The sequence below is a fragment of the Camellia sinensis genome, chromosome 7 (assembly GCF_055761805.1).
Source record: "Camellia sinensis isolate YWXY chromosome 7, ASM5576180v1, whole genome shotgun sequence".
Lineage (NCBI taxonomy): Eukaryota > Viridiplantae > Streptophyta > Magnoliopsida > Ericales > Theaceae > Camellia > Camellia sinensis.
In genome coordinates this window covers 94,023,426-94,050,264 of record NC_138967.1, presented here as the reverse complement: position 1 = coordinate 94,050,264, position 26,839 = coordinate 94,023,426, and the positions used below count along the sequence as shown (strand labels likewise).

At 32.1% G+C, this 26,839-nt stretch overlaps 1 protein-coding gene and 1 long non-coding RNA gene across 20 annotated transcripts; one reads left to right on the top strand and one right to left on the bottom strand.

Annotated features, from left to right (window-relative positions):
• The first annotated feature begins 8,710 nt into the window (after positions 1-8,710).
• Positions 8,711-15,536, top strand: LOC114322453 (uncharacterized). The gene is made up of 4 exons (XR_014335717.1): positions 8,711-8,898; positions 9,525-9,581; positions 12,978-13,026; positions 15,093-15,536. It is a non-coding gene; the product is annotated as an uncharacterized LOC114322453 (long non-coding RNA).
• A 605-nt stretch (positions 15,537-16,141) lies between these two features.
• On the bottom strand, positions 16,142-24,727 carry LOC145795213 (uncharacterized). 19 transcript variants are annotated; one of them, XM_082878821.1, is made up of 6 exons: positions 24,535-24,703; positions 22,453-23,576; positions 19,622-19,819; positions 16,948-17,035; positions 16,477-16,511; positions 16,142-16,356 (listed from the first exon to the last, which is right to left on the bottom strand). In XM_082878821.1, the coding sequence occupies exons 3-6, from the start codon at positions 19,678-19,680 to the stop codon at positions 16,272-16,274; spliced, it is 267 nt and encodes an 88-aa protein (XP_082734947.1). In that variant the 5' UTR covers positions 19,681-19,819; positions 22,453-23,576; positions 24,535-24,703; the 3' UTR covers positions 16,142-16,271. The 19 variants fall into 19 exon arrangements, 7 of the variants coding, with proteins under 7 accessions (XP_082734947.1, XP_082734945.1, XP_082734943.1 ...); XM_082878819.1 differs by having other exon boundaries at positions 16,142-16,352; positions 16,948-17,039; positions 19,622-19,674; positions 23,488-23,576; XR_014335705.1 differs by having other exon boundaries at positions 16,142-16,511; positions 16,948-17,039; positions 19,622-19,778; positions 23,488-23,576.
• Between the last annotated feature and the right edge of the window lie 2,112 nt (positions 24,728-26,839).

Below are 26,839 nucleotides of genomic sequence, written 5' to 3'. Positions count from 1 at the left end.
ATAATTGTAAAAATTATTAATCTTACGTTTATAATTTTGTTTATGAAAAAAAGTGAAATATTTGCTAAAGAAGTAAAAATTATAAAATCAAAGGCAAAGACGAATTAGTGAGTAAATGGAAAACTTATGAGTTAAAGAGAGATGTCACCAGTGGTTTTGTTGGAGTAACAAGTGATTGTCACTATATTTTTAATTACCTAACGATAATTTAATAGCGATAATTTAATTTTCTTAATTAATTTGTTGTCTAATTAATTCTATAATGTGTGTAATTATCAAAATTTTAATATTATTTGATTAAAACTTTATAGTAATAATTATTTCATTATCTTCAACTAGTGAAATTTCATTCTTTTCAAATAGTGAAATTTAGCCTTAATGTTTAGGTGTAATTTAACTATTAGCAAAGTGAAATTTCTAGTAAATTAGTAGAACTTATAAAATAAAATGCCAAAGACGGAATAACAAGTAAATTAATATATGGGTCAATTACAAAAAAATCCTAGGTTTTTCGCATGTTTTTCAATTTAAACCCCAGAATTTCAATTTCAACAAATTGAACCCTAGAGTTTCATCCGTGTTTCAATCTGACCCCTCCGTCCATCTCCGTCATATTAAACTAACGAAAATCTGGGTAGAATTTTAGATTCAAACCCATATATTTAAACACTTGTACCTCCCTTGTCATAACTTTGTTTCGCCTCATTTTTGCATTGTTGGATTCACCTCATGGCCTAATTTTCATTCCACTATTCATACGCCTTGTTCCGCATCTTTTTACTTGCCATCGGAGCTCCGAATGTTGGCCAAAAATAAGATTTTTCTCTCTTTGGGCAAAATTTTCATATTCAAATCCACATAATTAAACACTTGGATCTCCCTCATCGTAACTCCGTTTTACCTCATTTTCGCGTCGTTAGATTCAACTCATGGCCTAATTTTTATTCCACCCCTCATATGCCTTGTTTCACCTCCTTTTGCACGTCGTTGAAGCTCCGAAAGTTGGCCAAAAATAAGCTTTTGCTCTTTCTATTTTTATTTTTCTTTTCCTCCTCCTTCGCGGTTTGTCCTCCTGGCTTGCTACTACGGCTTCATCATCATTATTTCCAAGTTGAGGTGGTGGTGGTAATGGTGGCGGTGTCCTTGAGTAGTGATAGATATACAACTACACATAAAAATCAAAAACCAAATGGGTTGGTGAGCATGTTAGGGCGCCTTGGTTTCTAATCAAGCATCATCCATTGCATCTCCACTGCCAAGAATATTGTTGCGATTGCAACAAGAAAAAACAAAACAAAACAAAACAAAAAGAGAGAAAAATCTTATTTTTGGCCAAATTTCGGAACTCCGACGGCATGCAAAAAGAGATGAAACAAGACATATGAGGGGTGAAATAAAAACTAGGCCATGAGTTGATTCTAACGACACAAAAATGAGGTGAAATAGAGTTACAACGAGGGAGATACAAGTGCTTGAATATGTGGATTTAAATATGAAAATTTTGCCCAAAGATAGAAATTTTTATTTTTGGCCAATTTTCGAAGCTCTGGCAGCCAGTAAAAGGATGTGGAACAAGGTTTATGAATAATGAAATGAAAACTAGGCCATGAGGTGAATCCAACGACACAAAAAAATGAGGCAAAACGGAGTTATGACGACAGAGATAAAGTGTTTGAACATGTGAGTTTGAATCTGCAATTCTGCTCAGATTTTAGTTAGTTTAATATGACAGAGATGAACGAAGGGCCAAATTGAAACACCGATGAAACTCTAGGGCTTAATTTGTTGAAATTGAAATTCTGGAGTTTAAATTGAAAAATACGCGAAACCCTGGTATTTTTTTTTTGTAATTAACCCTTAATATATTTATTGAAAGGTTTAATTGTATCGTTTTTAGTTTAGGTAGTATTATACTTTGTGATAGTAGAGGGGGACAGGTAAAGTGAGACTTTATGCTAGTTTTAGTGGAGAAGAGTAAATTGATACCTCATGATAGCTTTAGGAAGGTCAAATAATACAGGGGGTGCGAGACATTTTCGTATTGTGGAATAGAGACCTACAATGACGTAGAATTGCAGAAGAATCATGACTTTAATAAGAGAAAAGTATGTTTTGAATCCTTTGACAATTACCTCTACAAATTTTGATTTTTCTATCGACAAAATAGAGATGAAGAGACATAAAGAGAAAGGTAGAAAAATATTGTGATGGATCTAAATGAGTGTCAGTAGATCTAAAATCTTATTGCCGCAACAATGGTGATGGACAACCACAAAACAGAGTTTGCATAGTGCTGGATTGTCATGTGATAGAGTTTATATGGTGATGGATTGTTATGGATATTCAATTATTTATTTATGACAATAAAAAATAATATATATATATATATATATTTTTTTTTTTTAAATTTGAAAAACTAATACTATGTTTGATTTAGAATTGCAAAAGTTATTTTTGAATTTTCAATACATTTTTTTTTTGTTTTAAGTGAATTTTATTAATATTTTAATTTTTAAATTCAATTAATCTAGATATAATTAAAAAGCAAGATATTTATAATAAAAAAATCTATAAATAAAAAAATATATAATTTTTTTTATATTTTTATATTTGGTATAATTTTAATTTTTTTAATAAAATTTATACTTTTAAATGTATCTATGAAATTGTACCTTTTTTTTTTTCTTCTCAAACTGAGTCATAAAACTCCAATAAAATAAAAATTACAAACAATAAATAATAATTAAAAAATATTAATTTCACAAGCATAACATATTTTTTCACATCTAAAAAAAAAGGGAAACTTATTTATAAGGCCTTTTTCGGACACTTATGCTAGGTTAAGTCTTGTGTAATTTCTTACAGAGTCACAAGTCCTATTTAGATAGGAATGTATTCCACAAGATCCTATGAGTTGACCATATATAGGAAATTGAATGTTACCATAGAAAGTAACATTTTCACATTCAATTAAAAAAAACGAAAACCTAGTAAATTTGCAAAACATAACGTGACATGTTACGTTACGTTTATGTAGGTGTCACGTCACGTTACGTTTATGTAGGTGTCACGTCACGTTTCGCAAACTTAATCTATGGTAACATTCAATTTCCTATATATTGAATGTTACCATAGAAAGTAATATTTTCACCTTCAATTAAAAAAATCAAAAACTTAGTAAGTTTGCGAAACGTGGTAACATTTTCACATTCAATTAAAAAAATCAAAAACCGAGCAAGTTTGCGAAACGTAACGTGACACATTACGTTACGTTTATATAATTGTCACGTTACGTTACGTTTATGTAGGTGTCACGTCACGTTACGTTTATGTAGATGTCAAATGTATCAACAAACTTCACACAGGACTTATGGGAACGTAAGTTTTTTTTGTAGGACCATATGTAACAAAAGTCTCCCTAATAGGACTTATAAATAATTTTCCCCCCAAAAAAAATAAGAACAAAAATTTTCACAAAATTTTACCTTAATTTAAAATTCCCTCTCAAAATTTTGTCCCTTGAAAAATCTAGAAATCCCCTAGATGTTGATTTGTGATTATGTATCAATTTAAAGCAGAATATAACAATCCCAATCAAACAATCAAACAATCAAGACAAAGAAACACAACGATTTTACGTGGAAAAAACCACAATTGGACACCTCCAACTGTGATCAAAAAACCACGGGCAACAGCCACAAGACAATCCACTAAGAAGAATTAAAGGAATTACACAGGTATACTCTCAATTACCTAGCGAATCCACAACGCCTAATTGAACCAACCTCTATGTGCCTCTTCCAACCCCATCTTCACCACGGAATTGTCTTTCTGATGAGCCACTCCGGATTCCACCAAAGCTTCAGGCTCGAATTCTTCAGAATCCACAACTGAAGAATAACTCTCTCTTTTGTGTATAACAAACAAACCTTTGATGTACTCTTTTTAGATCATGAGTTGAATACTCAATAAAAACATCAAAGAAAACTCCCAAAGTATCCCCAGATATAAACCCTAGAAACCAAAAAGAAGATCTGGAGCAGTTATCCTAAAATCTGTCCCAACACGCGAATTTATAGAATCTGTCCCGCGATCTCCGCTCGAGCTCAACACAGCCCGCTCGAGCGGACTGACCAAAAACTGCGTGCGAACAAACTGAGATGCGCTCGAGCGTAGGATCATCCGCTCGAGCGTAAAATCACACCTTCCAGTATTTTTACAGGCGACTGCAGAGATGCTGAGAGCTTCCAATCCACGCTCGAGCGCCTGTTCCTCCACTCGAGCGGACAGGCCAAAACTGGAAAATCTGGAAAAATAAAACATGCTCGGACAGGCAACTTTGAATGCATTTTTGCATTTTGCTTCGGGGGCGCTGCCCCTCAACCCCGCCGTGGCGCTGCCCCGGACCCGCCAAGGGGCGCTGCCCCCTGGACCCCCGCGAGCTGACCGGGCAGCTCGATCCCCGTCATAATCAGCGAAGTGGCAATCTTGAAAGCTTTATCATCACAAACTTCTCTGAAATGCTTGATTCGGGTTGGATTCGCATCTAACAACTCATAGCCTTACTGAAATAAAAATGCGAATAAAATTACAACTCAAAGGAGTTTTGTCAAACGGGTTTGCCAAGAAATAAAACCTAACACCCCTAATCCCTCCTACGTTTCTCATGTCTCTTTCTCTTCCTCATGGACGATTTTGTTGCTCCCATTCCACCGTTGTACCACCTAAAATCTAAAGTCGACCCGTCGATTCACGAACTTGGACTATTTCATTCTCACTAGGTAAGTTGATTTCTCTCTCTCTCTCTGGATCTTATTCTCTGCCCTAATTTCTCACAAATTGACTCCCTCTCTTAGCATTCTCACCATATTTCGTTCTGGGTATATATTAATTTCCAGATTCGGTAATTCGAAGAGTATTTTGTGTTGGTACTTCACATTTATGTTTCTTTGATCAATTGCAAATTTAGTTAAACACACAATATATTTATGTTAGATGTACACATAATTATTGGAAGAAAAAACCTAGTGTGAACTAAGAATTTGGGTCTCGTTTTGTAGTCTATTTAATCAATTTATTGACTTTTTATTGCTATAATGTGTAATTTCTTATTTATGATTGGTTTTGTATATTATTTGAACAAGAGGAAAAGGACTAAGAAGGCACCTCACAACAGAAAAAAATCTATGCAATTAGTACACCAAAACAAACTTTAATCATGTTAAAACCTCATAAGGTTAAGGGTAAAGGGGTAGTAGTTCAAATCTGGTTTCAGGTTTTCAGTTTTATTTTATTATTATTATTATTATTATTATTATTATTATTATTATTATTATTATTATTATTATTATTATTATTATTATTATTATTATTATTATTATCATCATCATTATTTTGTTTTGGTTTGGTATGATGCTTTAGATTGAATCCTTCAAATATCATTACAAGAAGTGGGTTTACAATTCATTGATTTCATAGTTTGGGGAAGGTTTATAGTGATTTAAGTTCCTTAAAATAGTGATTTAACTTTAAGTTTTATTTAAATGTTGAAACAAACTGATTAATATCGAAACTTATTTATGAAATGGTAGTAGAATTGATAAAAGTTGTTGGCTATCTCTTGCAATGAATTTGGTCCAAAGCATTTATAATTTATTCTTGATTTATATATATATATATAACACAAAACAAGGGGGCTGATGATGGTTATCCTATATGGACATTTGATTCAATTGCTGAGATAACTTTGTCTTTCTTTTGTTTAGCTTTCCACCGTTACATTACAAATGTAAAATGTACGTGAGAGGATCTGTCTTTGACGGCTCAAATTCATTATTTGCTTCAATCGTAGGGCTCAAGTTGAGACGAGTTCAAAATTCAAAACTCAAATCCTGTCTAAAGTTGACACTCTCATCAGTACTCATTCAAAATGTGTTGAAATTGTTTGATTTATGTGAAATAGGTTACTGTGAGATGAGATAGGTCTTTTTCTATGAAATGGGTGACTTCTATGAAATTGTTTGATTTATGTTTTCATAATTTCTTATACTTTGTTGGGTTTGATTTTTGAATATTGCAAACATATTAAGATGGAAGTATTAACGGTGCATATTTAACTTACTCCATTTTTAAATTGAATGTGTAAATTGCACAGGTTGTGAGCAAAGGTGTAATGTGGCAACATGTTTCTTGAGTTTATTAAACAAATAAACAAATTTGTAAGTGTGTTTGTTGTTTTCTTCTTTTTTTTTAAGAAAAAAGAAAAAAGAAAAACTCTTGTCTAATTGGTTATTGAGTTCAACAAGGCGATGGTGGCAGTGAATTCTATGGATGTCTAACAATTATCCTAGATCAGTAAGGCATTGAAGGAATTTTTTTTGGTGACAAGGAATTTTATTTTGATCATAGATTGTAAACCTGATCATAAAATCTATTTTGTGGCAGTGAATTATATTTTGTAATTCAAGTCTGATTGTAAAATTTGTTTTAATCTTAGAAATTTGGTCACTCACTCACTCTCCCTCTCTCTCCATTTCGGTTTTGCTCGCCATCTTGACTCACACTCTTCATCTCTCTCTATTTCGGCTCCTTCCTCATGCTCTTCGACGGTATCTTTCACTCTCACCAATTACCATTTTCTCTGGTCTCTCTCTCTCTCTCTCTCTATAACTCCTGCGATGTCTTCATACCGTTCTATCTACACCCACACACTATAACTCCTGCGATGTCTTCATACCATTCTATCTACACCCACACACTACCACTGTATCGCTTCGTTTGGAAATTTCCTCGGAATCCATAGTTGCTTCCGCCAATTTCCACACCAACCCTTGTCTCGATCTCTACCCAACATCGGTTAATTCAATTTCTCTCTCTAACTCCCTCTTCTTTTCCTGATTTCTAAAACCCTAGCTATGTTTATGTTTTCTACAATAGTTACCATTAGATCTTGTTTTTTGCAATAAAAAAATTTGTATTTTGGTGCTATTGTTTCTAACTCTATAAATTCAAACCTATATCATAATCTCTGGTTCTCTTTATAGATATTTGTAGATCTATTTATATGATTGTCCATTTTTGAAGTTTTAGTTTTTACGTTTTTGTTATTGTTTGTAGCCCTAGGTTATTTAATGCAGTGGATCATGTTATTCTTCCTAATGGCAACGGCCTGAAAGTTAGTTATTTCTATAGTCCTATCACAGAAGTTTGATTGTTGTATGCTTGTGTAATTGAATAATATTACAATTATGTTTTTGTTATGTCGATTCTATCTTATATTATTTGTAGGATTTTGTAGTGTCAGTTTCATATTTTATCTTGTATTGGTTTTTGTAATATCATGTCTCTATATGAGATGTTTATTAGGTGATTTGTTTTAGTAATTTTCGGTTCTCTTTGAAGTTTAGATTTTATAATTTTGTAAACTCGTGTTAAATAAAATTTGAGTTTGTTCTAAAAGGAGGTTGCTAGGAATAGAAAAGGATATCAAAGCATTCCTTGTGGAGAAACTATGATGATTTAAATGAAAGCTTTTGGTATTACTCTTTTTTGGAGATCATTTTGTGTTTGATTTTATATCAAGTTAGCTTTGCCCTTATAAAATTACAAGTGACTAATGTACCGACAATCAATGTCATTGCTAAGTCTGTAATGGTGTTAGGCTGGTTTTCTTTTGTTTGTGATGATCAAATATATCCCCTTAGGACTAGACTATTTGTTGAGAAATATTTATCAATTAATTCTATTTCTGTTCATGTTTTTTGAGAAATTCTTCACTTCATGCTCTTCTTGGTTTACAATAAAATTGAATTATTCAATTGACTTAAAATGCATGTATGGCTTGACACGGTAGATTCAATAAAATTGAATTCTTCTTGATTTATTTTTATCTCACTGAATGTAAATTTTATTTTTATTTTATTTTTATTTTATTTTTATTTTGTGGCTTTTTACTTACTGGTTTTGTTATTCTCTTTCAAGATTTGATGTCATGACTACATGTTTGAATCTTTTCGGAAAGTTTATAGATTCATAAATTGTGTTGCTTCTTCGAATCGAGACCCTTAATTGGCTTTGTGTGTAACAATTTCATCAAAACTTCATGAGATTTGGGATATATATACACAAAAATAATGTGTATATATATATATATATATATATTTTTATTTGGTGTAATTTTAAATTATTTTTAATTTATACTTTCTAAATATATCTAAATTTTGTTTTTTTGTTTTTGCAAACTGAGTCATAAAAGTCCAATAAAGTAAAAAGTATAAACAATAAATAAAATTAAAAAAATATTAATTTAACAAGTCTAATCTATTTTTTACATCTCTAAAAAAACAACAATGATAGAGACTACTAATTTTAGAGCTCTAAAAACATCACTAATGACGTGACACTCAATAAAAAAAGAAAAAAAATACAACACCAAGGCCAAACAACAATGATAGAGACCACTAATTTTGGAGCTCTAAAAAGATCACTAATGACATGGCACTCAATAAAAAAAGAAAAAAAAATACAACACCAAGCCTAAAACATCAAATCATTCATGGTAGGGCCCACTGCCACATCATTAGTGGTAGCGCTAATTAATGCTCTTACTCATTTTCCAAAGACCAAAATATTAATTCATTCCTGGTGAGATCCACTGCCACATCATTAATTAGTGCCGCACTCATTTTCCCTAAAAAAATTAGGAGCAAATTTGTTGACAAAATTTTACCTTAATTTGAAATTCCCTCTCAAATTGGGGATTCCCCAAAATTTTGCCCTAATCCTTCTGCGTTTCTCGTCTCAATCTCACACACAACTCCTTCCTCTCATTCCTCTTCCCTCATGGACGATTTTGTGTAAATCCATAGTCGCCACCGCCGGCTATTACATGCTCACCTGGTAAGGTGGTTTCTCTCTCTCTCTCTCTCTCTCTCTCTCCAATTTCTAAACTCTATCTATCTCCCTCCCTTATCTTTTATATGTTTTTTGAATGGGTTTGTAAAATGGGTATATTAGATATCTGATTTTTTGATTGGATTTCTAACCCTAGCCATCTCCGTGAGCTCTTTTTTGCTATTAGATTTGAGTTAAAAGTTCTGATGTTGAGGATTTGAGAAGATGTTTTCTCATCTTTGAGAAAACCCTTATTATTGTTTGTTATTAGGTTTATATTTGTAATTCAGCTATTATGTCACTAATTTATTACCATTCCTTTGTTTTTATTGCCCAGCTTCGGCCATATATCTCATAGACATTGTTCTCAACGTATAGAACTTTCTGTCTTATTATATTTGGTTTCCTTCACCTTTTTGTTTCGGATAATTCCCCCCTCCCCCCTTAACGCTGTGTTTGGTTGGGGGATTTGGGGAGAGATTTGGAAAGGGAAAGGGAAAAGTAAGCATATTTTTTTCACATTTCACCTACTTTTTCCATTTCTCTTTCCAAATCTCTCCTCAAATCCCTCAACCAAACACAGCATAAAGGATACATTATTGAACAAAGTCTTTTTTTTTTTGTTTTTTCAGGTGTGACTGCTACTGTTTTGGAGTTTTGAAGACCATTAGAGCCTCATGGTTTTCATGGTGATTCACTTCCTCTCCCTCTAGTTAAAATCGAGTTAATTGCAATTAAAAGTACAAAATTGATGCAAAAGGCAGAGTACATGACATAGAATTTACCTTTGAATCATTGTAGATGATTCGAGTGGGGTTACTGTGCTTCATTACGGGAATTTCATACTTCTTTTGTAATCTTTTCTTTCAAGGTCAAGTTTAACGGAGATACGATGGTCCCAAAAACTCCAAAAGAAAATAATAGCAAATACTTTTCACTAAAATGACGTGGTTTTAATATAAGATTATAGATGGCTACTAGAATGACATTATGTTGTTTTTCTGGCATTTCACATATGCGTCGCATAAAATATTCCTGGATTTTTTTTGTCCTTATAAATATCCACTATTCAAAAGGATATTTGATGATAGACATGTCGATTAATTATGCGTTATACGGTAATATTCAGTCGCCATCAGCTCACACCAATGTGCTAAAAAGATATGTGATGAGCCTAGCAGCTAGCATAATTGGTAACCAATGAATGAATAGCAAAAAAAGCCGAAGCGAGTTAATTTTTCTATGATTTTTTTAGCTTGTTTTCAATTATTGCTAATACATAGTATTCTTTATCGGCCTTGTTTAATTTGGAATCCTTTTAAAGTTGTTGGTAGTGATTTTGAATGGACATCTATTTGTACAAGGTCACATGGGAGAAAATGGGAAATTGATATGGATTAAGAACAGAAGAGAAAAGAAAAATGACAAAATGATGAAGAAAAATAAATGTAGGAAGGGGGGTGGCTGATTTGTCAATTCTTTCTTAATGGGTTTAATTTGTTTTATTTTTCTCTATTTGGTGTTAATTCTAGAAGTAGGTTTATATATGTTCTTCCTTAATTGGTTTAAATGTATTTTTTTGAAAATAGATGTGTTTTTAATGTTTATAGATTTTACATGTTATGGTGGTTTGGTAGAATTTAATTGAGCTCATTACCATTGTTGAATGTGACAATGGAATGTGTGGAAAGTGAAACATATATTTTCCCCTATTTGAAGAGAGTGAGATTCTTGGGTGTGCAAAAGTGAGAGGTAATTTATCAAAAATAATAATAATAATAATAAAATTTGTATATGGTATGGAATATATGAGTTTAATATTTAGAATATTTCTTTGAATTTTAGGATGGTTGGATTTTTGTTGGAATAGTTGAAAGTCTTTTTCTTATGGAATTTTTTGATCAACATAGAGTTGGAACTTGGCGGTGTAAATTACGAGTGGACCAGTGTGCAACTTTTGCTTCATGCTTTATATGTATTTGCAACAAAACTTGGTTTTACAATGGAAATGCAGCTCCTAGGGACTAGTTTTTAATAGGATGTTCAGACAAAATTTTAAGAAACTTTAGCATAAATTATTGGGATTTTTTTTTCCGTGAATGGTCTAAAAATTCTGGAAATACTATGTAGAGGCTTGTAAGAAGCTTTTCAAACATGTTGGGAAACAATGGAAAATGCTCCCCACAAAATCATCTCTTTAGCTATACTCCTGAAGAATTTTTCCTTTTTCAATTAGACTTCTTACTACTTTTTAAATTATTTCATATAGTTTTAATATGACATTTTTTTGTAGCACTTCTGATCAAACAAATATGGGTAGTTGAAGAATATAATCAAATAAAATAAAGGATAAACTACAAATATATTTTCTAAAATTTGTTTGAAATACAGATTGCTCTTGTAGTTTTAGAAATTACATCTCTACCCCTTTAAGTTTATAATTGCCTAGCAAATGACTCATTTTATTAATAAATCATTAAGTTAATTAATAATTTTTTAATAATATTAAAAATATATTTCAATTAACAATTTAAATAATTTTATTGTTGTATGGAAGTGTAGTTAGAATTTTTTTTATAATAAATTCTGTTAAATAAATCTTTTTAACAAGAGGGGTATTTGTAATTTTCTAAACTATATAGAGTAATTTATGTTTATTTCAAGCAAATCAGATATATTTATAATTTGCTATAAAATAAAAGAAATTCTAAAGCATAGAAACTATTGGGATTTTTTTTTAGCATAAATTATTGGGATTTTTTTTTCCGTGAATGGTCTAAAAATTCTGGAAATACTATGTAGAGGCTTGTAAGAAACTTTTCAAATATGTTGAGAAATAATGGAAAATGCTCCCCACAAAATCATCTCTTTAGCTATACTCCTGAAGAATTTTTCCTTTTTCAATGAGACTTCTTACTACTTTTTTAAATTATTTCGTATAGTTTTAATATGACATTTTTTTTTGCTGAGGTTTGAGTGATGTTAGCCCTATATTTCTTTGCTTGAGTGTTTATTTTCGGCTTTTTGGGCACTCGATTGTGATAGAATCACAAAAGTTAAGTATCGCTCTACGAATGAGTTGAGTTTGGGTCTTTGCCAATTTGTGATTTAATTTCCTATTTTCTGATATTATTTTGGTTCCTTGCCAATTGAATTCTGGACTAATGTTGCTGTTTTGATCATTTTTTTTGGTGTTCTATTTTGTTGTGGAGAGCGAGGTGTATCATTATCTTATTAATTATTTATGTTCAAATTTCTTTCTTGCCCTTATTTTAAAAAATTAACAGATTGACTAGTCAAACCTTCCCCTTTGGATTTAAATCTAGAAACAACTAGTTTTCAATCAAAAGCTGCTGCAACCCATGCTTGCTATTAGCTTATTTATTTATTTGAGGCATAGGTAGTATAGAATAGGACTTGTTTTTAGCCTCAAAGCATGTCTTACTCAGATTACACAATTATTGTTGGGGGTTATACCCATCCAATTTATTTTCTTGCAGGGCCTCTAACATAATCTGATATCAGTTTTTGACCATATCAGCAATTCAAATTTTGTTATTTCAACCAACTTATTTAACTATTATATGGACCTTGCAAGAGCCTTTGAGGCACTTTGACCAGTTTGAAAGCATAAAGACCTTTGTACCAAAATTTCCTGCACATTGGCTTCTCAATAGTCCACTTTCAAAGCTCACAAGTCTCAGTGAATTTCAAACCACAATTTGAAGTTTTTACAGCACCTATCCTCGTGTCATATTTATTTTAAGATAAGATGGACCACTTTCGACTTCAAATCAACAGACTTATCGATGTATATGTAGGCTTTTGTGAAGTATTATTTGAGATTGATAATGTCTTTATTTGTATCGGGGACTCTTATATTTGGGTTTGAAGAATTGTGGATATTTAGTTATAGAGATTTAAACTATATGGGCTTCATTGGTTTTGTGCGTGTCTTTGTGTGACTTCATTTGCCCCTTGAGAAATTACATTAAATCTTGCTTAAAGAGAGAAGAATAGTTGGCCAACGTTGGTGGTGTTTTTTTCTATACCTATCATGTGAATCTTCTTCTTGATATTTGCAGGGACGGAACCAGACTTTTGTCTTCCGGGGGCCAAAACTTGAATAAAAATGTGAGTAATGTTAGAGATTCACAACTTGCCCGCAATTATATGACAATTAATTGAGCATTATATGGTCGAATTTGTGACCAAAAAAAATAAATTAACACATAATTTACAATCAAGAGATAAGTCCAAAAGAAAAAAGAAAAAAAAAACTTAAAATTAAAAGAAGAGAGAAAATAAAAAATAAAAAAATAAAAAAAAAATTATAGAAGACAAAAGAAAGAGAAGAGCACATGAATTGCTTTAAAATATATTAAAAAAAAAAAAAAAAGAATAAAGAAGAGTTGGGGGCCAATACACCTCGCATAGGAAATAACAGTAATAAAAAAAAGAAAAAGAAAAAGAAAAAGAAAAAAGAATACATAGGTAGTCAAGCCAAAAGCAGGGGGGCCACGGCCCCTTACAGTCTCCACATAGATCCGTCCTTGGATATTTGCCTTTTTCTTGTAGGTTTTGAGTCTTGAAACTTTGTTGTGGTTTACTCTGAAGTTAATGATGCTTTGGGTTATCTTTATGGACTATGGGCTCTGTTTGTTTTCAGAGGTAGAATGGAGGAAATTCATAGTGATGGGATTAATAGTGAGGTGATTGTTAGTGAGGGGATTAAGTAAAATTGTATTTATTTTGATGATAGTTGTTAGTGTAGGAATTGTTAAATTATTTTTATATAAAATAATAAAACAAATAAAAAAATATAAAAAATTAAACATTAATGTTTAAAAAAAAATTCCCAATATGTAAAAAAATATAAAAAATTCTAATCCCCTCACTATTTTTCTAATACCACCTCCACCCCCACCTCCTCCATCCCAATCCCCTTTCCAACCTCCATCTTAATTCCTTTCCCAACTCTACAAATAAACACAAAACTAAATGGTTCCACCTCCATCCTAATCCCCTCCCATCCTTTACACCCCAAAACAAACGAGGCCATAAGGTTTGAATGTTTTTTTTCCAGATAAACATCTATTTGTAATTGTATGTTTCATAAGAAAACACAATTTTGCTGATCACTCATTAGGTACACAACCATATTGAGTGTTTTTTTCATGAAGTCAAGCATCATCAATGTATTGATTTTTGTTGTTATAGAGCATTATTGGACCTCATCAAGTTAATTTAGCATGTAACGCTAAGAAATAACATAGGTATTAGTTTTACTTTTTCCCAAATGCATGTTAACATGTGATCAAAGAATTCAAGAATTTTAACTATTGGTAATTTCTTTTCATGTGAAAGTTACATCTTTTTAGTTGATAGGATAGTTTTTGAACAATCCCATTCCCTTTGGGAAAAGAAAAAGAAAAAGCAATCATTATGGAACAATTTTAGCTTTTGTTTAATTGTTTGCTTAGGTTCAATTTATGCAGAACTCAAAATTAGTATATCAACCTTTGTTCCATCATCTAATGAACAAATAAAAGTTATTTTTATTAAGTTCAGGTGTGAAATCCTAACTCACAAGCGATGTAGAATGGAGTTTTGACCTATGAGTGCAATTTGGAGAAGCATTTATTGACTATGTGTTTTATTTATTTATTTTCCCTTTTTGTCTCATTTATTGACTCTTTATTTTTTGTTTGTTCTATTTTTTATCATTTGATTTTTTTTTCCTGACATTTCTTTGATTTAGTTAAAAAAGAAGTAATAGTGATGAGTGACCAAACCTTTGTTTTGTTATTTTTTTCTTATCAAATGAAAGTCTTTGAATTAGATTTTCAAAGGAAAACAAGCTGAAAGGGAAAGTGGTAGTTATATGTCATTGTTATGCGTATAGTGAAATGGAGTGAATAAAAGTTACTGGAAGTCTATATTGAATTACTTATTTTTGAAGAAAATGAATGAAGATTATAGTTCCAATAGTAAAAAATAAACAATTCGTTGCATTGTTGAGTCTTCCACAGTGGCCCCAAGTTCCAATAATTAGAAAAACTCAAAACATTTACTTGGACAAATGTAGAATGCTTGAATGTGTCAGGTTGATTTGTGTTGGAATTTACATTTGACAGAGTGATCAAAACATATCAAGCAGCAGTTTATATTTTTAATCATTGCGGGCTTTGTGAAAACAGGATGAAGAGAAATGGTATGCAAGAAGATCAGAGATTATGAATAGGAAAGGTTGTTGAAGGAGAATTAGAAGAAGCTCGCCGACATCAAATTGGGCATTAAATAAGCACAAGGTGCACGTGATTTCTTAGATTTGCAAATGTAAGTTTGCATGAGTACCATGTCTTTGCAAATTAATTTCATGACGACTCAATGACGAGCTTCTAGAATGGGTTGTGATTCTTGTTAATAGTTTCCCAATAACCAGTTGTATTGTATTGACAATGTTTATGATTCGTTCAAAATGAGTTTTGACCTCTTTTTTTCATTTTTTCATTTTTTTTTGTGTGTGGTTGGTATTCTAAACAGTTACACGGGTTTTGATAATCTTGTTTGTATTTGTTAATGTATTGTGTTATCCTATATCTAGTGTCCTCACCAATTAAGTGTGAGGTTGTGTTTTGATATTGGTTAATCTCTTTGAAAATTGGTTGAGATTACATTAGGCCAAGGCAAGAATTCCAACACTAATGTTTTTTTATGCCAATTGATTGTGCAACTAATTATGCATACAAGCCACAAGTCTTGGTTGAAATTGACTTTGGCAATTGAACCGATTATGCATACAAGCCACAATCCAAATTTACAAGCCAATCAATTTTGCACATATCGTTCGTAAAACTAAGTCCAACTAAGTGTCTTATAGTTGACTACGTAATCAATTATGTAACTATTTGTCTATTAGTCATTCCAACTCATAATTGAAAGCCAATATTGGGCATAAAATCTAATTATTTTTTTAATGTTGACATAGTTGTTGCAAATTACATTTGTCGCATTTCCTCTGCATTTATTGTGAATAAAATGAATTATTTTTACATTCTTAAAAGGTATTATTGTATTATTTTGTGAAAAATAACAATTATATCTCTGTCAGAATTTTATTTTCATTCAAATATATGAAAAACTCAATTAACAAGATAAAAATTTAATTGTCAATAAAACTTCATCTATTCATCATAAAAAAAGGATGCAAAAAGAAGGTTAACCCAATGTCTATGCAACAGACACATTTGAGGAAAGCCCAGTTAGGATTAAACATCTAATGACCACTGGAATATAGTCAGTAACCAAACAAATACAAAGTTGCAGCCAAAATTAAATTAAGAAAAAGGAAAATTCAAATCAAAATTTAAATTTTCTCATTCTTGAGAGGCAGCAGCTCCATTTGTTGTAGCATCCACAGGCTTGGCTTCTGCAGACGCCTCAACCTTGTCACCCTTCTTACTTGCAAACACGAACGATTAGGATTCATGTGAGTGTGTAGTAGTACAATTCAATTTGCATGCTTAAATGAGTTGTTCCAAAGTTTGTAATCAGTCTTTTTGGGATATAATGCTAGCATACCTTTCAAAGGTGTGAGTTGTTCCAAAGGTGTGATTCTGAAATTTTAAATGAGTTGTTCAAAGGTGTGATTGTGTTTCCATCATAGTTTTTAACTGTGATAAAAAAAACTTAAAAATCTAGAATCAAATGTTAAATGTGACTAGTAGCAATAAGATTTGAAGGACCAACAAACATTGTAGTGAAAAAATAATTTTAAAAAAAAAAAAATAGCGCTCCTAGTAAAGATAGATTGCATCCACTAGATATTATTCTGAGAAACCTAAAACTACATCAATGACAGTACTCAATAATTCGTGAAAAGGAAAACAACATCAATTAATCATTTGAGACTCAAAGAGAAAGTTGAAGTGACATACTTTGTGTCAAAGTATAAATGTGAAATAGAATGTTGTACCCATAATTACACAGCATCCACAATTATACAATGCTTGCATATATATGGCAAATCTACATAAAAACTAAAAAACTAACCTGGGATAAGATAATGGGTCTGCCTTGGGATGCATAGAGTTTTCTTGCTTCATCATGTCCACAATCTTGACTGTAAATTGCTTCATTTCTGCCTAAAACAGAAGTACAATGAGCATATTTAGGTCATCAATTTAAAACTTAATAGCTGGACAAAGTGAGAGGGAATACATTGAATGGCTCATTATCAATTCGAAACTGAATTTCAGGTATGAAATACAACCAAAGAGGAAACTCACTATTCAAAAACAAAGTGTATAAGGCAAAGTTTACTGATAAATTGTTGGTTTGTATACTATACAATAGATTGGAACAAAATTTATAAGCTTTACCAATCGTTCCATTTAGCACAAATATGAGGACCAATACCTAGATGAGCATCTAAACTAGCTTCAGCAACCAAATAAATTTAATGAATTGCTTATTCAAGAAGGATCCTAATAGAGTACGACAGCTTATCTGTAATAGATACAGGGGCAACAAAGAAATGTTTGGCAAGTCATTTGTGCAACAAAAGGAAGACCTTATAACCCAGAAACTGTGAGAAGGCTGCCTAAAAAAGCATATTTAATTAAAGATTTCATTGTTCTATATAAATCTTAGGACTTATTATATAAATATAATCAATTTTGGTTGGGAATCCAAAAACAAGACTGAAAATGGCTCAAAATTATACATAAAACTACAATTACATGGGGAAAGAAGAAATCATTTCAAATAATCTATAAAATCTTAAGCAACAGGGCAAGTTGGCAACTGACTTTAGAATAAAGGGAACTTACTTCTCCTTACTTTCTTTTCCTTTTTTTCTTTTTTTTTCCTTCTCAAAATGGCCCAATTATGGAGATATGCTTCAAGAGAACTTGAAAATAGAGTTAAAAATTGTTAAAGATTGGATATTTTTGTAATTATAAATAATACTTCAGGCTCTTTTTGGCCATTACCAAAACACTTTATCAAGTTCTTATTAGCAAAAGAGTTAATGAGGTGATGGGAAAATAGTACATGAGAAAGGGCACCATGTTACAAACTGATGGGAAAATGTGAAATAATTACAATTACACGGGAGGGGTTATAGAACTCTAATAAGTATATAGCATATTAATTAGGATACAGGTTATAGTGTAAATCCTTTGGAAATTAGGCCAAATTTTTGCGCTAATAAATCAAGATAGATATAGAGGTCTGTTAGGTTTTTATTCTTGACAATCCCGTTTGACAAAACTCCTTTCAGTTATAATTTTGTTCATTCTTTTATTTCAGTGAGGCTATGAGTTTTAGATGCAAATTCAACCCGAATTGTGCCTTGCAGAGAAGTTTGTGATGTTCATACTATCATGTTTGCCACTTCGCTGAGTATGTCAAGGATCGAGCTGCCGGTCTGCTCGCGGGGGTCCAAGGGGCAGCACCTCTTAGCAGGTCCAGGGCAGCGCCCAGGAGGGGTCGAGGGGTAGCGCCCTTGAAGCAAAATGCAAAAATGTATTTGAAGTCGCTTGTTTGCTCGAGCGGCCATTTGTGCGCTCGAGCAAAGAACGTTTGATTTTAGAAGTTTGACCTGTCTACAAAAGTACTGGAAGTTGGGATTTTACGCTCGAGTAAACTTTCCTGAGCTCGAGCGAGGTTCGCTCAAGCAGCCGTTCTTGCGCTCGAGCGGAGATCGCTGATCAGTTTTCTATTAATATGTGGTTTCATTTGTTTTTAGGGTTACGGCTTCCAGATCTTCTTCTTGGATACTAGGGTTTATATCTAGAGCTTCTTTGCTAGTTTCTTTGATGTTTGTTTGAGTTTAACTCATGGTTTGAAAAGTATACATCAAAGGATTGTTTGTTTTGTTCAATACAAAAGAGAGTGTTGTTTTTTGGTAGATTCCGTGGAATTCGGGCCTGAAGCTTTGGTGGATTTCGGAGTGGCTCATCGTCGTGATTCAACATCGGCGTTGTGGATTCAACGTTAGGCAAGACAATTCCGAGGTGAAGACGCGGCTGGAAGAGGCATATAAGGGTCGGTTCGATTCGAGCGTGGATTCGCTAGGTAATTGAGAGTATACTTGTGTAATTCCTTTATGTCTTCTTAGTGGACTATTTTGTGACTTTTGCTGTGGTTTTTTTTTATTACAATTAGAGGCGCTCCAATTGTGGTTTTTTCACGTAAAAAACGTTGTGTCGATTTGTCTTGATTGTTTGATTGGGATTGTTATTTACTGCTTAAAATTGATACATAATCACAAATCAATATCTAGGGGATTTCTAGATTTTTCAAGGTCAACCAAAGAAAAAAAAAATTAAAAGTAGCCATAGCTGCAGCATCATGTGCAATCATTGTATTAGTTACCACAATACAATTCTCCAAAAATCAATGGAATTTACCAAAATAGATGATGCAAAACCACATCTCATACAATGTGAATAGGTAGGTGAAATGTGAAATCAAACTAAACTACATATAATCCAAGTTTCTACAGAACTTTAAGTCAGTGCTTGAACAAGCATTGACTCCAATTGTACTAAATCAATACATTCGGAACAAAATTGTATCGCATGGCTTCAAATTCCAGAAATCAACCTACCATGAATCGGATCTCTTGGCAAAAAAAAAAAAAGTGACTTAGTCATGAAGTAGTGAAGAACATTGGGGGAAAAAATGGACAAAGCTTATTGATTAAGTTTAGAGAAATTACATGGTTTGAGTGGGCGTGAGCTGAAAAATGGCAGAGTCGAGACGAGTACTAGACTTCATGGTTGAAGAAATACCAATCAGATAAGTTTGAGTTCTTCAAAACTAGTACTTGATCTCCCACATATGAAAAATCATAGAATGAGCACTGTTATGAAAATCTGTCTACATTGTTTTGGTCAAGAATATGAAGCCTTGCAATGTCACGCCCCACTTTTTATTACTCGAAGTCATTACCAAATTTATTATCCTGATTCAATTTTTAAGGATAACATGCGGAAATAAACTCATACATTCAATCCGTAGAAGTGATTAACAATACTCTCATTCGTATGCAGTAAACATTACATGAACATACTTAATAAATTGCCCTTGGGCTTACAACACTGAAGGTACAAGAAGAAGGGTGTAACCCTTTTACAACAATGGCATTCCGCCCATATAGGAAGGCCCCGTGGCCAACTGATAAGTAGAACTAACTCTTGCAGCTCAACCTGCTTAATACCTGAAAAAGATTCAACAACGTGGGATGAACATATAGTCCAGTAGGGAACTCAACATGATCTTCAACAATAACAACTTACAGATAGCTATGATCATGAACACTCATTCTCGTACTAGAATAGTAATGTGACAGTTTATACAAAATATATATATATATAAACTTTCTTGAAAACAACCATTTCATTCAACGCTATAAGCGATTCAACTTTCCTTATTCCTTTCATTAATCCCCATTCCCATTCTTTCATAACATTAACAATACCTTAGGAATTAAATTCACTAAGCCCACTACTCTCTTCCATTCTCCAAGCATACACAGATACCCCTTCTCAAAATTCATAATTTCTTTAAAGAAAATCCGTTTTTCCTTTACATTTTCCAAAAGACAAAGATGACATTTTGGCTTCTTCCCGATACAATCAAATCTATACATGCGCTGTTATAACGAAGATAACAACTCACCGACATACATAAGATAAACCAATGAGGCAATTCAGCCTGCCAGAGCCATAATCAACACAATCCACAATATTCCCAAACTCAACGAAATATCCACAACAAACTTCGCTCTACTAGCTATGCGCATAGTAAGCCAAAGATATACATCTTCACAACAACATACCAGTTTACCAGGCGCCAGCTGGAAGGGTGTGGTACCTTATATTCTCAGCGCATACAGTTCTCCAGGCGCTAGCTGGAAGGTAACGGTACCTTTGATTATAAGCGCGGCATATAACGCCAACAACAACCATGCAACAAGGCATATCCAACATGTATAACATATATACATAAACTATCCAAATACAAACCATGTGTTAAAATATATGAACACATAAATGTGTGGAGTACATCCCCTATCTTCTCACACACACTGGAGTACAACCCCTCTCTCCTCCCTAACAAGTATGCGAATATAATGCATCTCAATATTTCATCACATAAGATGTTCAATCAACAATGGTATAGTGCATACACGACAATACAACACGACCACGTCATCCTCCACCGATGACCAAGGACAAAACCTCTAGATGCATGTATATTGTACATCTATTAACAGACCCAAATATCATGAGATCATCAACTCATCACCAATACTAACATGGTAGTATAAGATACAATAATCCAACATTCATACTCTTTTCAAAGTACCTTTCCCATTTCACGAAACCAACTCTCTTTATTTTTCAAAACCGGTTTTATTTCTTTTGTTTTTCACAAAAACAAATCCAAGGATAATAAAGCCAAAGCTCATTTTAATCTACTACATTCCTCTCCAAGCCATTCCAATTTAATTATACAAATTAAATCATAATCATTAAAATAGGATTTCCCTCCCCTTTTCCCAATATTTATGAAAAGGTTCAATCAACAATCAACAACAACAACAACAACAACAAAGGCTTCATTCAAAACCCAAAATACCCAAGTATTTACCCAATGATCAAAACCCCTCTATTGAGTTATAAAACCAAATAAATATTAGGGTTTCCTCTCCTTACAACAACAACATGCTAATTAACACCCAATTAGCCCCAAAACACATCTAATGATAATAGATTTAAATCCAACAACTAACCCAAGTTCAACCTCATGAATTTATACAAAAATCCAACATGATACAATTTTCATGCAATACAAAAAATTACCACATGTCTATCTATAGACGAAGTATTGAAAAAGAACAAGGAGAATCCCTACCTCAAATGGAGAACTCAAATGGAGAAGATGACCCGAAATCAAAGTGCTCCAAATCCCAAATTTCTTGGATCACAACGAAGCCCTCGACGATCAACACACTTTTTACAAAGGCCCAAGGTGAAGAAAACACTCTAGCTAGATCAATCCTAAGAGAGAAGTTAGGTTTTAGAGTGAGGTGCTCTCCAATAGACGTTTTGAAAAAGTAAGAGAGAGAAAGGAAATCAAAAAGTGAACAAAAAAGTGATTTCACGGACTGATATTATAACAGGTCCGCTCGAGCGTACAATACCCCGCTCGAGCGTAAGACACAGGTTCACGCTCGAGCGTCCAAAGATCCGCTCGAGCGCCGGATGCACTCTCCCAGAATTTTCCGCAGACGTCCAAAATGCTGAGAGACGGAAATTCACGCTCGAGCGTCAAATCTCCGCTCGAGCGGAGAGACCAAAACCTGGGCAAAATTTCTAAGTTTTAAAACACAACCAACTTATTCCCAACCTGCCCAACACGACCCAAAATTCTAACACAAAGAGTAAGGGATAGAAATGAAGATAAAACAACAACGAGTCTACGGAACCGAGTCCGGATTACAGTTAAACAAATACAAGGAATACCGGGATCGCTATATGCAATATAAACTTAGGGCAAACATCAAAGGTAGTTAAAATATAAACAATGCTAAAATGCTAAAATTCATCAAAATGTTCATGTAGAAAAGAGGAATTTATAATGCTCATAACTATATCACATGGAGAATAACAAAACAGCATGCATGTTAGTGAAAATAAACCAAAGCTGAACTACATTAAACTCAAGGAGTAACTTCCATCAAGAGCTATGACATACATTGGCCTTTTTTGGTTTGTGTTTTGAGATATTATTTCAAAAATAATTTTCTGGAGAGAGTTTAGAAACTTTGAAAATTTGTTTAGTTGTATATTTTGAAAATAGTTTTAGAGTTTGGGATGATTTGATATTTTTTTGTAGTTGAATAGATGAGTGTGAGAGAAAAAACGATTGGGAATGAGAGAGGAGATAGAAAAAGTGATGATTGATGTGTTGTAGAGAGAAAAGTGATGGAATTTTTTTTAAAAAAATTCAACCAAATATGTTTTTGGGAATTTTTTCTCCAAAAGCATGTTTTGAGATTCGAACCAAACATGCCCATTCAATTCAAGTTCATTTTGAGTATTCTATAAATCTATTGAGCTTTTGGAGTACTTATAGAGCATCATTATCCATTCATGGCAAACACAGTTTTTTCCCCCCCTCATGATTTGCGAAAATTAGAGATATGTCAATTAGCTTACATACAAGATATGGGCTTTCATCAAGCAATAAATGTGCTAAAATAATAGGGTGAATTAAGAAATTCCAGAAATATATGTATCATCAAAAACCCAACCATATGAGAATCATCATCTAATATTGTATCAAAAAATTCATGAGGAAGCAATCACTCAAGTTCAACATCATAGCATCATAGGTTGAATGTCACGAACAACTAACACAAAAATTCAACATAAACACTCAAAGAACAAAAAGGACACACAATTCCTAACATTTTAACATCTCATGTTTGTTCAGTTCAGTCTATTATATTTTGTATATAAAATATTGTAAATGGGTGATAGTAATGGGTTTAGAAAATTAAGGAAATGCACTAACTTTAACTGACTGCCAAGGGGAATAAGCATGATATCACGTCCTTAATTGAATCCACTCAATTCCTAGCAGAGGAACTATCACTATAGAATCTGCAAGTGGAGTATCAGATTTAATTAATAAATGTATTTTACAATCAACCAGTAACCCTTTAATGGAAGTTGAATTACAATTGAATATAGAGATGAAAACAAAACAAATATCATTTATCTATTGAAGAAGAACCAATGTCACTACTAGAACTGCTCTAACTACTTGATCTACTAACAAAAATAATAGCATATGATGAACAACCGAAATTCTCAAACTTACACAAATTCTTAATTGTTTCAGTCAGAAGGGTTTTAACAATCATATTCATAAGTGATCAACTGAAAAACATAACACTAAAGTAGTTAAAACTAATTAATCATAAATTGATCGTCAATTTGATATATAAATGTTGAGTTTTATCTCTGTTTAGTCCAATCAATAATGCTAGTTAGATTTATTTGTCAGAAATGGCACCCACGAGAGCATAATTTCATAGGCAAAATGGTAAATTCAAACAGCACTTGAAATCATAGATTATCTATAGAATAGTTTCAAATCAAGCACCAAGACAACTACACAAGTCCAAATTATGCAATTTTCTGATGAAACAAAACATACCTAAAACCACAAATTTAACAAAAAGTAAAAAAAAAAGAAAAAAGAAAAAAGAAAAGGAACTTGCAATGCAAGTGTGCATGTGTGTGAATTATTAAAACACCACATACTCTACAAGTAATTTAAAAAATAAAACTATGGCTACAAGAAGCATAAATAGAATTGATTTTAGAAGTGTGAATGAGATGGAGAAATTGATCGATCATGAAAAGGAAGAGGCAGTTAGCGCATGCCAAAAATCGATTGAGAGAGAGAGAGAGAGAGAAAGAGGTTATTGTTGCAGATTGAGGGGTTTCGGGTTGAGCGAATCGTAGAGGGGTTAAAGTTAGGATGAGGACGCGGTTGAGGGAAAATCGCTGAAGAAAAGAGGGCGGAGAGAGAGAGAGAGAGAGAGCTCCATACCTGATATCTAGTTGAGAGAACAGCTTTACTTCAACGATGAAATGCAACAGAGGCATGTAGTTCCGTTGTTGTTGGAAATCAAGGGTTATACAGAGATTCAACAATGGAACCCAACAGAGGCTTCTTCTTGTTAATGGAAATCAAGTGTTACACAGAGGAAGAGAAGAAGAGAAGAAGAGGGAGGAGACGAAATAAAGAGAGAGAGTGAGGGAATTGGGATGGAAATAGGAGGGTTAACCGGTTGCCTCGGTTTCAATCTTTTACCATTAAACACTTCAATGATCTGGATCAATTCTTTGTAATCTAAGGACTAATAATTAAGTTGCATACGGTGTACAACTTTAATGATGTGTTTGGTTTGAAAATTTATGAAGGAATTTGGAATGAAAAATAAAAAAAGTAAGTGAAATATAAATAAAATATACGTATATTTCACATAATTTTATATAATTTTTTTTTAAAATCTCTTTCTAAATTTCCTAATGAAACATAGCGTAAAGGGTTGCACACGTAAATAACTCCCTCTATACTATTTATATTAAACAAAAGCTTTAGATGATGTCATGAAATCTTTGGTACTGTTTGGTGTTGAACTCAAGTCATGATTTGAATAAAAAAAAAATATTTGAATAAAAAAAAATTTATAATTAAATAAAATTTTTAAAACTTAATTCAATTTTTTTTTTCAAAATTGATAACCAATTTTTTTTATTTTATTTTGTTCCTTGAATTTTTTTTTGAAAAAAAAATTATTTTTTATTTTTAAAGAAAAATATTTTTTACTTTTTTTATTTTTTCAAAAAAATATTTAAAAAATAAAAAAAATATTTGAAATAAAAAATAAAAAATATATATTTAAAATAAAATTTTAAAATTTTAAATATATAAAAACAATATTTTAAATATTTTAAAAAATATAACTCACAAATATAGTATATACAACGCACGTTAAAATAAATAAATAAATATTTACAATAAAAAATATTTATCATAAAAAAATGAAATTAAGAAAATTTTTAACTTTAAAAAAAAATAAACAAATTTTTTTTCAAAATACGACTCAAAACTCAAAAACTTAAAATATAACTCAAGGTAGCATTTGGTAGAGTTTTGGAATTATGATTTGAGAATATAATTGTATTTTGAGTTTGTGAGTTTTGAAATTATGATTTGAAAAGAGAAAATTTGTTTGGTTATGAGTTTTGAAAAGATTTTTGAATTTTTGATGTGACATATAAAATGAGAAAAGTTAAACGGTTATGAATTTTGAAAAAAGTTTTTGAAACTTAATTAAAAAACTTATAACTCAAAACCAAACACATAACTCAAAACTCTATTGAAAATTCTATTCAAAACTCATAATCAAACTCTTTTAAAATTCAATTTAAAAAGAATAATGTCATTTTAGTCTAAAAAAATAATTTATATATTTAAAAAATATACAAAACAAATATAATTTTTGTTTTTTTCAAATAACAGGTGGCGATTGACAATTGCAAAAAAAAAAAAAAAAAAGGTATTGTTCCGGTGAACCAGCCGGACATCCGGGAGGATGTTGGGGGGACGATCGGGTAGATCCAAAAATTCAAAAATTGTACGGGAGGACGTCCGAACGGACGACCGGGTAAATAAAAAATTCAAAAAGTATCTGATTTACCAAACATGTTTTCAAAATGTGTTTTGAAATTAATTTGAAATCATGATTTGAAAACTTAAACTAAACATAGCATTAAAATACAAGGGTGAAATTAATTTTAGAATGTCAAACCAAACACAATTTTTTTTTTAAACTCAAAACTATTTTCAAAAATTATAACAAATAAGTTTTTTTCTTTTTCTTTTCAAAGCTCAAAACACAATTTAAAACTCAAATCATGATTGAAAAATTAAACCAAATGGAACTTATTTTTTCACATTACACGTGATAAGTTTTTCTATATTTTTATTGAATCCGATACTTTGTATTTTAATAAAAAGATCTTACTGTGCGCTAACCTGTATATATCTAAGCTAACGCCACCAAGCATCATCATCATCCCAAATCCACCCATGGCTAATCACTCCATTCCAAACCCAAATCCATTTACATTACTAGTTCCTCCGCTAGCCAAACTCACCATTACCTCTACGTACTTCAGCCCATCCTTGCCAGAATCCCCATGATTTTAATCAAAAGTCAGAATTAATACAAAAATGTGGCACCACGCATAATTTAGAGCATTTCATCGAACACCTTGTGGGCATCTCTTAAAACCACACAACTACATGGGACAGTGATGGTGCTGATACAGAATAACAAAGAAGA

Excerpts from the sequence above, each read along its gene's own strand:
- LOC145795213 (XM_082878815.1), bottom strand. The coding sequence starts at position 24,590 with ATGCCTCTGTTGCATTTCATCGTTGAAGTAAAGCTGTTCTCTCAACTA. Across the intron at positions 17,040-19,621 it reads CTCACGCCCACTCAAACCAT|GCAGAAATGAAGCAATTTAC; the intron begins GTAATTTCTCTA and ends CTTCTGTTTTAG. Across the intron at positions 16,353-16,476 it reads ACAACTCACACCTTTGAAAG|AAGGGTGACAAGGTTGAGGC; the intron begins GTATGCTAGCAT and ends TTTGCAAGTAAG.